Consider the following 16,256-nt stretch of genomic DNA (forward strand, 5'->3'; position numbering starts at 1 on the left):
TTTGTGGCACTACGTATGTAATTCAAGGTTGATTGAGCTTTAAATTTCTACCAAAATGCAACATGAAAAAGTTGCATTGTATATAGATTTAAGTTCCCATCAAAATTAGTCGTTCAGCAGCTATTACTCCAATAAGTTACCATTGGTGTTGCAGAGTATTTGAGAAAGTTACCGTTGCTGTAATTTATAAAATATAACAATCTTTTAATTTTATTATATCATTAGAATTTATATTTTCTTTGTGAGCTTCAATTTCACAATATCATTACAATTTCTATTTTCTTTGTGAGTTTCAGTGTATATTCTCTCTTTCTCAGATTCAATGTATATCATTATAATATATTTCACTGTCTGAGTTGGATATTGTATCCTATTGAATTTTGTTCAAACTATGAAAGATTATAAAATGTTTGAGGAATCACAAACTTCAGAGCACAACACTAATATTAATTTTATTTCGAAAACTTCTCGTGTTTCTCGTGGTAAAGCGTTCACAATTATAGAAGATGAAACTTTATGTAGATCTTGGTTAGTAGTCTCTCAAGATCCCATTATTGGTAATAGTCAGACAATGACAATATTTTAAGAGCGAGTACTCGTTTATTTTAATTCCCAATTGAGCGGTGAATTAAATCGAAATTGTATTTCTTTGGCTCACTGTTGGTATGTCATGCAAAAGGCAATTAATAAATTCTGTGATTTTCTTGAACAAATTCAATTGAGGCAACAAAGTGGAACAACTAAGGCAAACATGGTAATTTTTATTTTTGTTATTAAATATCAATTTTCATAGTGTTCAGTATACTTGTTATGGAAATGTTTTTAATTTTCATTTTTTAGGTCGTTGAAGCGAAGTGGATGTATCATGCAATACAGAAAAACACTTCACATTTGACACAAGTTGGGATATTTTGCGCTGAAATTGTAAGCGGGATGAATTTAGAACACAACCAAAAGAAGTCACACAACATGCATATCTATATTCGAATCCACCAACTGAATGTAAGGCTTTTCAACCCAACAATAATATTGCGGGGGACCAACAACTGACTAATACATCAAAACGACCAATTGGTACTAAGGCTGTGAAAGATAAGTTGAAGAATCAAACAACTTACAATATTAGATTTGATGAAATGGCTGCCAACTAATCTAAATTTGTTGAAGTATTATCAACTATCTCCGCTAAAACAGTTGAGCGAGACGAACAAGAGGCGATAGAATGTGAACAGAAGGTTAAAGAGCGTCGAAGAAGGGCCAACGATAGGGAGGAACGATTAAAAATCTTATCTATGATGAATGAAAGAAAACAACGAAATGAGGACCATAAAATAATATCAATGGACATGACAAATTTAAATCCTATGCAAAGTGCGTACTATGAAGAGCTTCAACAATAAATCTTATTTCGATCAACAAATAGATTTCCTTGACTATTTCATGGAGACCTTTAATTCTCTTCAATTTCTTGCAGTTTATTTTCGCATTCCATTTATTATTTCAATCAACAATTTCTTGCATTTTAATTTATTTATGTGTTGCATTGTAATATATTTTCTATAGGGAAATGTATTGGAATTATATATATGTTGATGGTGGGTTGTATTGCTTTTATTATTTAAAAACAATAATAGTTGTTGTTGATGGTGGGTTCTATTGGTTGTATTGGAATTAAAACAATATTTAAAAATAACAGTTAAACATGCTCACAAATATTTTTCAAATATGCTCACAAATATTTTTAACATGCTCACAAATATTTATCAGTTCAAATATCTATCATTGACATGGTCATTTGTCATTTGTTGTGCTTAAAGTCTATCATTCACATAGTCCTTTACATGGTCATATGTCTTGCATATTTTTTAGTTTAAAATCTGCATATTACTCAAGTTTACATCACCACCACCAAATACAATTGTCCAATATGTTATAAAAGGCATAACCACTACATTTATAAAGCAGCATGTCCCAACAAAACATAAAAAGTTATAAAAAAAAAAACAAATCCATGAGAATACAAAATGTAATAGTCTATTGTAAAAACAAACAAAAATCACATAATTGCAAATTCAATCCAATCTCTCATCCAAACACATCAAAAGTCATTGTCCGGTGGTGGTAAAGGGAAGTAGTGTTGGTAGATGTCATTTACGCGATGCTCAATTTGATCCATGCAATTACTTGCTACTTTTTGACGTCTTTTAGTGTCCAAACGGAAATCACCAAATTGTTGAATTAATGAGTTTTGAGCTGTGGCAAATACATCGAACTGAGTACCCAATGCACTGAATTGATTAGCCATTTCTTGTTCCATGGCCAAAAAATCAGTCTAATATTGAAGTTGTTTAGTTGATGGCATCGCATTGTCATGAGGGTCTTCCGGAGCATCGTCTGGTGGGAAAAAGAAATGGGAACGAATTGGGAAACATAAATGGAGAGAAAAAAAAAATTCAGTTGCCTATCCGATCGACCGGCCAATTGTCCTGCCGAACGTCTCTTGCATTTTGATGAAACATACAATGCAACCATTGAAGCGACTCATATCAGATTGAGGAAGCTGCCTTTTTTTTTAACTCAGATTTTATGAAAAAATTGGTGAATCGTTAGAGATGCTTTTAGGGCACAAGTTTTGGTGAAAAGGTGACCGTTTCTTTTTGAGAAAATTACACTATCTTTTTTTTATACAGAGAAAATTACACTTTTACTCTCTAAACAATGGACCATTTTATATTTAAATCTTTACAAAATAAATTATATTTTAGTCCCTAAAATAATTTGTTGTTTCTTACTTTGTCTTTGGGAAGTAATTTTTTTTAGAGACATTTACACATAAGTCCTAATTTATCAACTTATATTCTATTAAGTCCTAATTAAGATTTTTTAGACCTTCAAGTCCCATTAAATTTTTAATAGTCAGAATTGCACTTCAAACAATAATTGTTCATCATTTATGATTATTTATAAAGGAATATGATGATTTGACATTTATTTTGATTTTTAAAACTTTCAAATTAAAAAAACTAAAAAAAAATTACTATGTGCAAAAAAAAAGAAGAAAAAACTGTCTTCTTTTTTTTTTTTTTGAAAAAACTGAAATATTTTTTTGTGTAAAACTAAAAATTTTGTATCTATAAAGAAGTATAATGATGGAACATTATTGTGCAAAATTAGAAAAAAAATAAAAAAACTTTAAAAATTAAAATAAAAATTGATAATATTCTTAGTTTTAAAACTGAAAAAAACTGTTAATGTTCTCGGTTTTGTTGGATAGTTGAATCAAACCAATAAGTAGAAGGGCAAAAACGTTTAATTTCATGCTCTGTTTTTTTACATCAGTTAGTGAAATAATTATCTGAAACATTACTATACAAAATTGATAATGTTCTTAATTTTAAAATTTGGGAAAAAGTGATAATATTTTCAGTTTTATTAAATAGGACTTATTGGTTCAAAAAATCTTAAATAGGACCTGAGCTACCATAACATTTGTGAATATGACTTTTCGGTGATTAACTCTTTTTTTTTTAAATACTTTTAAACTAAAATATGAGATAAAAAAATCAATCAGTTTGTTTGGTTTGAGTTTTTTGAATTCATTTTTTAAAAAATTAAATTTTTTTTATTTTTTGTATTTTTTTGTTTTCAATGAATTTTTTTAATATTTTTAGATTTTTTTTAATTTTTAAATACACCTAGCATAAATACACTTAAAAAGTAAAATATTTGTGAATTTTTTTTATAAAAAAAATCACTAAATACCAAAAATATAAAAAAAAATACAAAAATTCAATACATTTTTAGTATTTTATGTATTTATTGATTTTTAAAATATTTTTTTTACAAATATTTTACTTTTTAAATACATCTAAAAACAAAAATTACTTAAAAATTTAAAAATATGCACTAAAAATTAAAAAAATACAAAAGTAAAAAATTAAATTTTTAGAAAATTAAAACCAAATATAGTGGATATGTTTGGAAAAATAAATAAATTTTAAAAAAATGCAAAAAGTGTATAGTAAATGAATTTTTTTTTTCTATCAAACTTTTAATTAAAATGTTTTACTTACCAAATGAGTCCTAATTATCAGCTTCCCTAAGCTCAAAGGAGAGGAAGGATGTACATGAAAGGACTCTCTCCCGTCTAATATTGGATTGGATGGACATGTCTCATTTTGATAATTTAAATTATTTATTTTATAAAAAAATTTATATATAATTTTAAAAAATTTAAAATGATCTAATAATATTAATTTATTTCATTTATCTATAAAAAAATCAATAACAAGTGTATTTTTAACATACACCATACAATTTTTTAATAACAAGTACAATAAATTAAATATATTATAAATATCAAACTAACCTAATTTTTGTATATAAATAATATATATGAATGACCCAACCAAATAAACAAACAAAACCATGATGAGTCTCGTGAACTCAAATATCACCTTCCAATCTATAAAAAAATTACACTTCATCCCTTTCAATGATCATTGTTTTTCATTTTATCTCCTTAAATTAAAATTAATAAAATGTATTTCTTCATCTTTTAAAAAAATTCAATTTATCCCTTATGTCTTAATTATGTTTTTTTTTTTTTTTTTGATCAGCAAAGAAAAATTTCATTTAATAGCATGAAATTAAAAGTACAGGAGGATGAGATGTATCGAGAGAGATTCGGAAGTATAAAAATACCCCTACTACTGCTACTCGCATCCATACAACCAACTCCTAAGCCTCTCGATTTTTTAAATAAAAAAGTTAAGAAGAACTTAACTAGAAAATTAAAATACATGAATCCCCACATAATAACCCACAAAGACACCCAAAACAAACTAACAAACTAAACAAGACCCACGTCACAGCTGCTAAACAAACTAAAATACAAGAACTAGACTAAAGACACCCAAGCGGCCCGAAAGCAACCCACGCCTCTGCCAAGACCACGTCACTACTGCTACAACTCCCCATGCCTCATGCCTCTGCTGCATCAACTCCCCATGCCTTTGTTGCATCAACACCCTACGCCTCCCAGCTCCCAATGCCCACTCCGGCCGAGAAGACTCCAAAGCCACCACCGGGAAGACTACACCTCATGACTATACCTCCTCAGCCCACTCCACCACCGGGAAGACTCCAATGCCCACTCCTCAAGACTACACCTCCTCTGCTGCAACAGGTCTTCTTCACCCAATACCCACGCCCTGCTGCCAAACTCCAAAGCCAACACCGAAAAAAGTCCAAGCTGCTACTACTCTCCCTGAAACAAAATCCTACCGGCTGAGGCTTACAGGATAACTTTGGAACCAACAGGTCTTCAATCTCACATCATGGATCCACACACCCACCGAACACCGACCACTCGCTGGGACACCTCCATACATATGGTAGAACTTCACCCCTCAAACTCTCACTCGAGGAAGAGCGCTCGAGTGACAACCGGACAGAACTGGATCGCCTACGATTCCCTTGTTTCCGCCCAAAAAGCGCACCCCTCAAACTCCTACTCGCCAAAAAGCGCTCGAATGAAATACCAGGACGCCCTTGCTGAATCATCTATTACAGCAAGGTTGAATCACAAGAGGACAAACGATGACAAACCAGTGCGGCCCCTGAAGAAAAATCTGGACACATCAAACACTCTCCCGCAGCAACAAAACACACCTAGGTGGGAAGAAATGGGGGACTCAAGTTTATTGAAAGAAAAAACTAACAAGACAACCACCGAAACGAGCTAGGCCAGCCGATCGCCATAGCCAAAGGCGGCGGCCAGCCGGCCCAAAAAGAGGCCGGAGAAGGAGGTTTTTAGAGAGGTTTTTAGAGAGAGTGAAAAGAGAGGTTTTCAGTACATAGGTATTGTCTTAATTATGTTAATTATCACATTTTTTTCATATGTTTTGTTAATATAATAGGGATATATATTCTTCTCTTTCTATAACTCCAAGGATGTAGCTTGGTAGATAAGACTTGAGACTTAGAGATTTGCTCCCTCTAAGGTCTCATACTCGATTCTCATCGCCAATAAAACTCTTGAGATTATTGACAAGTATTAAATTAAAAAATTTCAAAAAAATAAAGGGTTACATTATAATAATTTTTAATTTGATGGAATAAAATAAAAAATAATAATAATTGAGGACGTAAAATGCAATATACCCTCCAATTTATATGAAACCACGTTATGTATGAAACTAGTGGCAGAGCCACAACAGGGTAGGGGTCACGTGCCCCCCTTCAGTTTTGATTTTTTTTTTTTTTGGCATTGTTCACACACAATATATAGTTTATTTAGTACTCTTGGAGCGTCATGTGGTGTTATTTATGTAGTAATCTAAATCAATAATATAGTGTCAAATTTTATAAATGGAATATAGTAACTCATTATTGTTAGGTAATTGGAAGATAATAGGTGAATCACTTAGGCCAAGTTTGAGAAGTGTAAAAAAGGCCAAAAAGTCAAAAAGTTACTTAAAAAGTTAAAAGTTATCACTATTAACCAAAAGTCAAAAATTACGGCTGCACAACTCCCAATACTAATTTTCTCCTGCACACTAATTTATACAATTTTTTAATACACATTTTCTCATAAAAAGTCAAAAAGTTAACTCAAACATCCATATTTTTTCCCTCAACTTTTTAGTCCAAAAAGACAAAAGTACACTTATTTAGGACATCTCAAACAACCTCTTAATATAAGTTGCGATTTCTTATATTCCAAGCACCACGCCATCAACTCCACATTCTATTCTGTGATTATCTAATAATTTCTATTCAAAACACATTTTTATAATCAATACAATCTCTCTAATATTTTTCTATCAAATAAAAATTATAGAAATTTTATAATGATTTGCTTCTATTTTCTAAAATTAAGAATTTTAATTTGTAATTTTTTGTGCCAAAATTACATACTTACATTACTATTGTGTCCAAGTTATTCTACATTATTTTAAAATTTTGATTAGTTTCTATTAATAATAAATAATTAATTTTTAATACTTAAATTTAGCTCATAAAATTATTATCATTTTATTGTTGATCATAAAAAAAAATTAAAATTATAAAGTGCCCCCTCTATCATAATTTCTTGGTTCCGCCACTGTATAAAACATAACCTTAAAAATAGGAAAATTTACTTATAAATATCATTTTTAAGAATCGTGATCTGTTTACTCCCAAACATTTTCTTATAGATCAATTAATCCCAAAATATAATCTTGTGAACTGTTTAGAGTTGGTTTGGCATAAACTAAAAAAGTTAAAAATTCAAGAAGTTATTACAAAAGCCAAAAAGTCGACACTATTTGGAAAAAATTTTTTGGGAAAGCTTAGAAGTTTTAAATCATTATTTTGGAAGCTTGTGGGGGAAGCTATAAGGCAAAATAATAATTTTGCTTTTGCATTTAACAACTTAAAAGTCAAAAAGTCAACAAGGGTAGAATGGTCATTTTGATTTTAGTACAATATTTTATTACACATTTTTTCGTAAAAATTCAAAAAGCTATTCCAAACATACATATATTTTTTTTCTTTACTTTTTTAGCAAAAAAGTCAAAAAGTATACTTAGAATATCCCAAACACCTACTTATTCCCTTTTTTTTCTTATGAATTCAAAGGTCCCATTAAAGTAAAAATTACACAAAAGGGTAGTCATTTACATGTTTGGGTTTAATTTTCTAAGAATAAAAACGGATTTCTCTAAATGTCAAATTACACATTTGGACAATTCGCATTATAGAGGTTTTGAATTTTCCCTTATAGAACAAATCCCACATTATGGGGGAAAAAAAATGTAACACTCTAATTAAACACTAACGTAACATCTAATGTAAAACAATAAAAAACTATTTGGTGCACTTTTTCCAAATATAACAATATAACATTAAAGAAGTTTTGGGCAAAGGTATAATTTCAAATTCTGAGAATTACGTTTTGAAAAAATACACTAAAAAGTTTTTAAATATTTTTGTGTGTTATATTAGAGTGTTACGTTTGACATTACATTGACTGGAGTGCTATATTTAGAAAAAGTACACTAAGAAGTTATTTTTTGTGTGTATTCCATTGGAGTGTTACATTTGAAAAAAATACACTGAAGAGTTTTTTTGTATTACATTGGAGTGTTATGTTTGAAAAAAGTTTAGAGTGTTATGTTGTCACGCTTGAAAAAAGTACAGTAAGGAATTTTTTAACATGTTACATTAGTGTTATTTTATTGGAGTATTACATTAGAATATTATATTCTTATTCGTAATGTGAGACTTGTTTAAGGAGGAAAAATCTAATACCTCTATAGTGCAGATTGTCTAAATGTGTAATTTCATCTTTGAAGAAACTCACTTTTATACATAAAAAATTAAACCCAAATGTGCAAGTAACTACCATTTTGTGTAATTTCAAGTTTAATGGAATTTTTTGATTCATAAAAAAAATTAAATAATTTATAAAATCATATATTGAGATTTATTAATATTTCAACTTAAAAAATAAACATAATTTAGTAATTACAAAAAAAAAAAAAAAAAAAAAGGCTGAGGAAGGATCACGACCGACACACACAAGAATAATGTCGTAATATTATTTTGGTTTGGGGTATCCAGCCAGCAAAGCAAAAAACCATTCGCCACACAAAAAATTGGATCTCTCCATTCTGGAAAGATCGCACACCATCCAATAGATGAAAAATGTTTGGGAACATGCTTCCATGAAGTAGGTGGCAGTAGGTCCTGTCATTAATGATGTGATGTTTTGGTCTTAGAATTGTATTTTTTTTTTATTATTTTTTATTTTTTTAATGTATTAGTACTATTAATGATGATATTTTTAATAGAATGAATCATTATTGTCCAATAGATAACTCCATAAAAAATAACCGCCCCATTAAACACAACTGGCTGGGCCCCTCACTCTCTCTGTCAAAACACGTGCTTTACTGTATGATGTCCTGCTGCATTTATTTAACCAACATAAATAATGATTATCGGATATTCTCAAATAAAAATGTTTTGAAATTCTAAAACATGAATTTAAAAGAATTTTAGGAGTGAATATTACTTAATTGATATGATATTTGGACTTTGTTTTTATTTATTATTTTATTTTTACTTTTTTCACATCATTAAAGATCTCTTTCAAAATTCAAAATTTAGAATTTTTTATCATTACTGATATATTATTTCATGATATTATAGTCGGTGAGAGAAATTATTAGTTAGTCGCAGGATATTATCATATGGTATTTCATTGGTATTGTAATTGGTTAAAAAGATAAAACTTATAAATTTGTGTTGAGTGATTGAAAAATGTAAGAGAATATTATAAAATGTGATTGGTGTAGGGCATAATCACGTGAAGCCCCAAGATCAATCAATAATTTTTCCTTAAAGAATATAATGTATTATAATTTTATATCAGATGATTAAGAAATATAAAATAATATATTAAGTAATATTTAGTGAAAGAATATAAACACATATTATTCCAAAATAGCTAATAATTTTCTATATCACATGACCATCAAATTACAATTAGTTTGGAAATTTTTTTTTAATATTAAAAATATAAGGTGATAAAAATATGAATAATTTTAAATTTTTTAATAAAGAAATGTAAAAACGAATAGAAAAAATATTTACTTTTTTGTATGACATCATAATTTTTTTAGATAATTACAAATTAGAGACAATTTATTAAATAATTACATATTCATAATAAAATTTATAAATTTAATTATTAAAATTTATCACTCATTTATATATATATATATATATATTTTTAAAACTTGGATTGATTTGTTATTTTTCCTTTTTTTTTTTTATTAAAAACCTTGCTTCCCAAACACATCTTAAAATGCACTAAAATTACATATAAATTTCGTAATTTTTTTCAAGTTTAAAATAACTTGATTGGTTATATAGGACATATCATGAGTTTTATTTTCATAATTTAAATAAAAAATACGAGAGATTCTAACAAAATTACTAAATTTTTTATTAGTGTTTGGTAAAAAAATTTGATTTTATCAGGATCCCTAGCATTGCTCAATTTGAACCGTTCATTTTGTTTAAAAAGTCAACTAAAATAGTCAATTTCCTAAATGAGACCTATGAAAAAAATTAGGCCAACAATTTTATTTTATTATGTTTGTCTTAGAAAATGAATATTCTATTTAAAAAACTTAATTGTCGTTCATTTCTTTAAAAATAAATGTGATAAAAGGAAAAAAAAATTATCATCAAATTGACCTAATTTTTTCATCAATCGTATACATTGAAAATTACAAAATAAAATATTCAAATTATCAAAACGAGATCTATAATAAACTCCACATATCCTTCACATTCTCTCAAATTTAAATTTAAAAGAAACCTATTGCATGTCACTAGCTTTCCTCCGGTCCTAAATTAGACTGGAAGGTACTGTTAGGTTCGTAGGGGGTCATCGCGGTTCTCGTTTCGATAATACAAACCGTTAATGTGTAGAACTCATCAAGTACTATATGCATGTAAAAAAATCACGTAGATCGAATATCGATAGCTACATGATCAAATTAGTTTTATATAAAAAAATGGATGGTAAAAAAATAAATGATTGACAAAAAAACTGATCCGATGAGATAGCTATTGATATCCGATTAATGTAATTTTTTATAAGCATATAGTACTCGACAAGTTTTACACATTGAACGGTTCAAATTATCGAAACAGATCTGTGATGAGTCTCCACGGGACCAATAACACCTTCCAATTCGATCTCAGATTGGAGAGAAACTAGACTCTTAAGCCCTGTTTGTTTCACTGGATATAAAATGGAGGATATAGTATGATGTGAGATTTAGTCAGGATATATAATGAATAGGATATAGGCATTAGATAATATATCCCCCAATTCATATTTGTTGACTTGATATATAAGATTAGAATAAAGGTTGAGATCCCCTTTGGGGTCACCCCCTTGACCCTCTTTAGTTTTGATTGGTCAATTTTTTTTTTTTTTTTTTCTTCTCACCCAATCCCCAACCTCCATGTGTGTGAGGGGGTTGTGGGGTGGGTGTTTTAAGGGGGTCTAAATTAATGCCCATAAGATTAGATATATATTATCCATGTTTGTTTTACAAAATATATTGTGGGATATAAACAAGTAATTTTCAAGATGGCCCTCATAATATTATATTATATTAAATTCGAAATTTATATTAAATTATATTATATTAAATTAAATTCAATAATATTATATTGTATTAAATTCAAAATTTGTATTAAATTAAATTAAATTATATTATATTAAATAATATTATATTATATTAAATTAAATTCAATAATTATATTATATTAAATTAAATAATATTTATATTATATTAAATTTAATAATATTAAATTAAATTCAAAAAATATATTAATTTATATTATGTTAGATAGAAAAAGGGTATTAGACTTTTTAAATCATATCCCAACCAATGAGATATGATATAATAGGGGGTGGTGGTATTGTGCCTTCGTTTGGAAGTGGGTTGGCTTTTTGACTTTTTTGGTTATTTTAGCTTGAGCTAAAACGTCTGGTTTGGGAAAGGCTTTTTGACTTTTTTGGCTTTTTGGTAAGGTGTCCATATGTAATATTACTAAACTGTCCCAGGCTAAGTTTTTTTTTTTTTTTTTTTTTTTCAAATGGTTTTTTCATGTGGTTTTTATTTTTATTCTAATTTTAATTTTAATTTGTTTACATTTTCTGTAAAATGATAAAAAGTGAGGTTTTATTTTATTATCCTGTGTATTTTAAATAATTCAATTTTAATTTAATTTTAAATATTTAAATAATATTTAATTTTATTTAAATAACCTAAAATTTTAAATCGTAAAAATTTAAATAATTTAAATATTCAAAAAATTTAAATAATTTAAAATGTTAGTATATTAATTTAAAAACAACTCTACACTAATCGTAACTAAACACATAAAACAAAACTTAATTAATAAATTATTTTAAAACTCATAACCAAATACATAATTCGAAATTCCATACTACTTTCACAACTCTACACTCAAATCATAACCAAATACATAACAAAAAAAAAATTAAAATATTTAAAAATATTTGTATAAAATAGAGTTTGAATTTTTTTTTATAAAACATTTTAAAATTTAAAAAATTTAAATCGTAATATTTTAAATTTAAATTGTAATATTTTAAAATTTAAATCGTAACAATAATATCATTGCCTTATTTATTTATTTTTTTGCCATATTTATTTTTATTTATTTTGTTATACATTAATTATTTATTTTTTGCCTTATTTATTTTTATATTTATTGCCTTATTGAGGTAACTCATAACCAAACACATAAATCGAAATTTAAATAATTTAAAATGTTAATATTTTAAATTTAAAAATAACTCTACATTCAAGTCGTAACCAAACACATAAAATGAAACTCAATTAATAAATTATTGAGGTAACTCATAACCAAACACATAACTCGAAATTTCATACTACTTTCACAACTCTACACTCAAAGCATAACTAAATACATAACAAAAAAAAAAAATATTTAAAAATATTTTTATCAAATATAGTTTAAATTTATTTTCATAAAATATTTTAACAAAAAACAAAAAAAATGTTTTTATTTTTTTTTTCCAACTTTCTTTGTCTTTCGCCTGATTTGATTTTTTTTTTTTTACTTTGCCGCCCCTCTTTCATGTGGGGGTAGTATGGTAAATTTACTTGTCAAATTGTTACAGCCATGCTCCCAACTTTCTTTTGTCCATTTGTGGCTAAATTGGCCACTTTTATCATTTAGTGGCTAATTTAGCCCAAACCCAACTTTCCAAACGCAGCCTGTATATTCTCCACTTTTGGGGATATAATATCCCATGAAATATTATATCTTCTTTAAAAAAATTACAAATATAAAATATGTAAACCTCACATGATAAAATATTCAATCCCACTTTTTATACTCTAGAATCAAACACGGCCTTAAAGTGTGATGCTTACATAAGTTTTAGTTAATGGGTGTCGTTAAAAAGCATTCCATGCATACCAAAATAAAAAATTCAGATGATATTACACACTTTATTAATTTCATAACTCTTTACCTAGTTTAAAAAGAATTAAACTATTCATTATTTTAAAATTATTTTTTACAAGCTTCAAATAATATTTATGAAACATTTGTTAACATTTGCCTTAGTCTTTTATTAGCTATTTTAGTCAAAAAAAAAAAAATAAATAAAATAAATAAAAAATTAATAAGATAAAACGTTACATTTAAACTATAATCATATTATTTTTCTTTTACAAAATTCAAAAAAAAATAAAAAAAATCTATTCAAACGAGACTTTTTAACCATATATTAAAATAGCTAAAAGCTAAAATGTCAAAAAACCAACACCATTCCAAACAAATCCTTAATTAATTGCATTACGTGACCCTCACATAAAGTATTTAAGAAAACCTCACAAAGTATTTAAAAGGTGTTGGACAAATTTATCTTATTTTTCGCTAAATAAACTACTCCTATGAGACATGAAATTCAAATGGAAGCCAAATACATAATGCTTTGGATTTTATAATTAATAATATTTTATACAAATAAACGTGTTAAAATATCTTTAATGTTTTTCAATATCTAATTTAAGGTTGTCATAAATATTTTTCATATATTTTTAAACAACAATTAGGGAGAAAAACTCCATTGAATATCAATGTAGGAAACTCTTGCATACAATTAATATATAAATTAAAGAATTAATACCAAAATGAAACAGATGCTCTATTTCAAGGACCATTTGTGTAATTACTCGAAAATTAATAGCAACACTTATCAGTAACTGAATAGAAGAACAAAATCCATATGATAAAACCACAACCACATACATGCTGCTGCTGCTAGAATGAGCAACAAGTTAAACATTAAACTCCCTATGAAATTAATTAAAAATTAAATTAAACACCTGTCCAAACGGTAACTCATAATAATACCATAATATAACTCCAAAAATAAATAAACAAACATGAAAAATCCCAAAATATAAAATAAAAATAAATAAATAAATAAACAAACCTGGTGCAAAATTACCATCTAGGACAAGAAAACCGAGACAATAACAATGGCTGACACTGTCACTATCCCTTTCAACAATGCCGGAGCTTCCACGTACACGGCGGCGGAACTATCCGACGTGCTGTTCTCCGCCTTGATCGGGGCCTCCGCCGGAGATACCACCGGTGATTCCATAGGCGGCGCCGGAGGAGACATCACCGACGCCGGAGCCACGGCAGGTGTTGGAGCCTTGTTCGGAGACGGCGTCGGCGACGTCACAGGCACCGGCGCGGGAGCTGGCGACGGCGAAATTCCGAACAATTCCGGCGGAAGAAGCACACTGTCGACGGTGAAAATGCAGAGCGGCGTGGAGTCAAGCACCGTGGTGGCGACGCGAGAGGAGTCGTACCCAGTCTTGAGAGTGACCTCGTCGCCGGAGGTCTCCGCCGTCAAATCGAACTTTCCGGCGGCGCTGGTGGCGAGAGTAGTGAAAGGATCTTTCGTGGTCTTCAAAGTTCCGATCGGAGCGTAACTAGAAAGAGCGTGAAATTGCAAGAGCGAAACCAGATCAGCGTTCGATAGCTTGCTCAGATCCGGCACATTGGCGGCCTTAAACGCCTCATCCGACGGCGCAAACACCGTCAATCCTTTATCCGCCGCCGTCTGATAAACCTTCAACACGCCGGTCTTCAAAATCAACGCCGCGAAAGTCTTGCACCCAGCCTTCTCCAGCAAAGCCGTAATGTTCAGATCCGAAGCCGACGGAGCCGGCGCCGTCAACAACCCCGGCGCGATGATCGGCTGGCTGATCTCTAGAATCGATATGTTGTACGGTACTTTCTTCACCTCTTTCGTGTAAGTCGAGTCCAGGGTCGATCCAGGAGCCGCCGAGCCGAAGCCGACCTTGCCGCCTTTCAAGTCGGTGATGTTGACGGAGCCGATGTTTCCGGCAGCGTTTCCGGTGGTTTGGTAGAGAGTGGTGGTGGTGGTGGTGCCATCGGTGATCTGGTGGAGCTTGGCGGCGTCGTAGTAGTCGAGGAGGACGTGGAGGCGGAGGGCGTTCTTGATGACGGAAAGGGGGTGTTTGGCTACGAGGGCGGACATAGCCGCGTTGTTGAGGACGAGGACGGTGATTGTTTGGCGACTGTTGATCTCGCCGTCGAGCTTTGTTTGGGAGAGGTAACTGTTGAAGAGACTGTAGTCTGAGAAACCGGAGAGGAGAGCTGTGATGTTGTGGGCATTTGTGGTGGTTGTGAAGATGGAGAGAGAGAGGGTGACGAAGAGGAGGTGCATTGTACCCATGGTGAATGTCAGCACTAGTAGAGGCTGTGAACTGAAACCACAACTAGAAGAAGAACAATGTTTGTCGGAGAGAGAGTGAGAGGTGGAGAGGGTATTAGAGGTGGTGGATTTTAACTAGGGTTAAGGTGATTAACTATGGTTAGTAGGGGATACTATGCCATGCCACTGCCAGGTGAGAGTATGGCTCTTTAACCTTTATATTTTTCAATTTAAAATTAAATAAATAGTGTAGGAATAAACTTTATTACTAAATTATGATAAAATTTGATTATGGAATTTGGTTTTTTTACTTGAACTTTCAACTAGACCAATAATTGAGATTTTATAGCTAAGAATTATTAGATGAATGTTTTTTATCGGTAAAAGTTATTAAACGAAGATTTTTTATTAGTAAAAATTTATGAAAACACGATCTAGTTAAATTTTTTCAAAGATTCTTATTGATGAGAGTTTTCTGTTTAATGACTCTTATCGGTCAAAATTTTTCGCTTAATGATTGTTGTCGTTCAAAAATCTCAACTATTTGGTGCAATTGAAATTTCAACTGGAGACAAATCATTCCCTTAATTGTGATATACACGAATGAATGTCTTATGCTTGTGTGCTAGATATTGTTTGTGTGTTGAAAATTGAATTAGTAAAATATAAGCCTAAACATGAAATGAATCTAAACGATAAATTGATATTTTTGTGTAAAATCTCTAAAATTATAGTATTATTATAGCATCTATTGTTGCAAAATGAATTAAGTTATATGAGCTCAACCCATGTTTAATTTGTTAATAATTCATTCAAAATTGACTTATTATTTAAGTAAATCTGAATATATTTTAAAACTTGATAGGTTTTTAAACTATTTCGATCAAGCTAATTACTTAGCTTGATAAGTACATATGCACTA

The 16,256-nt window shown here is 29.6% G+C and overlaps 1 protein-coding gene across 1 annotated transcript; it reads right to left on the reverse strand.

Annotated features, from left to right (window-relative positions):
• Nucleotides 1-13,838: 13,838 nt before the first annotated feature.
• Nucleotides 13,839-15,540, reverse strand: FLA8 (FASCICLIN-like arabinogalactan protein 8). Its single transcript, XM_028227887.2, has one exon. It carries the CDS (start codon nt 15,353-15,355, stop codon nt 14,093-14,095), a length of 1,263 nt encoding a protein of 420 aa, XP_028083688.2. The 5' UTR covers nt 15,356-15,540; the 3' UTR covers nt 13,839-14,092.
• Between the last annotated feature and the right edge of the window lie 716 nt (nt 15,541-16,256).

The sequence above is a fragment of the Camellia sinensis genome, chromosome 5 (assembly GCF_055761805.1).
Source record: "Camellia sinensis isolate YWXY chromosome 5, ASM5576180v1, whole genome shotgun sequence".
Lineage (NCBI taxonomy): Eukaryota > Viridiplantae > Streptophyta > Magnoliopsida > Ericales > Theaceae > Camellia > Camellia sinensis.

Coding starts and splice junctions, on each gene's coding strand:
- FLA8 (XM_028227887.2), bottom strand. CDS start 15,355: ATGGGTACAATGCACCTCCTCTTCGTCACCCTCTCTCTCTCCATCTTC.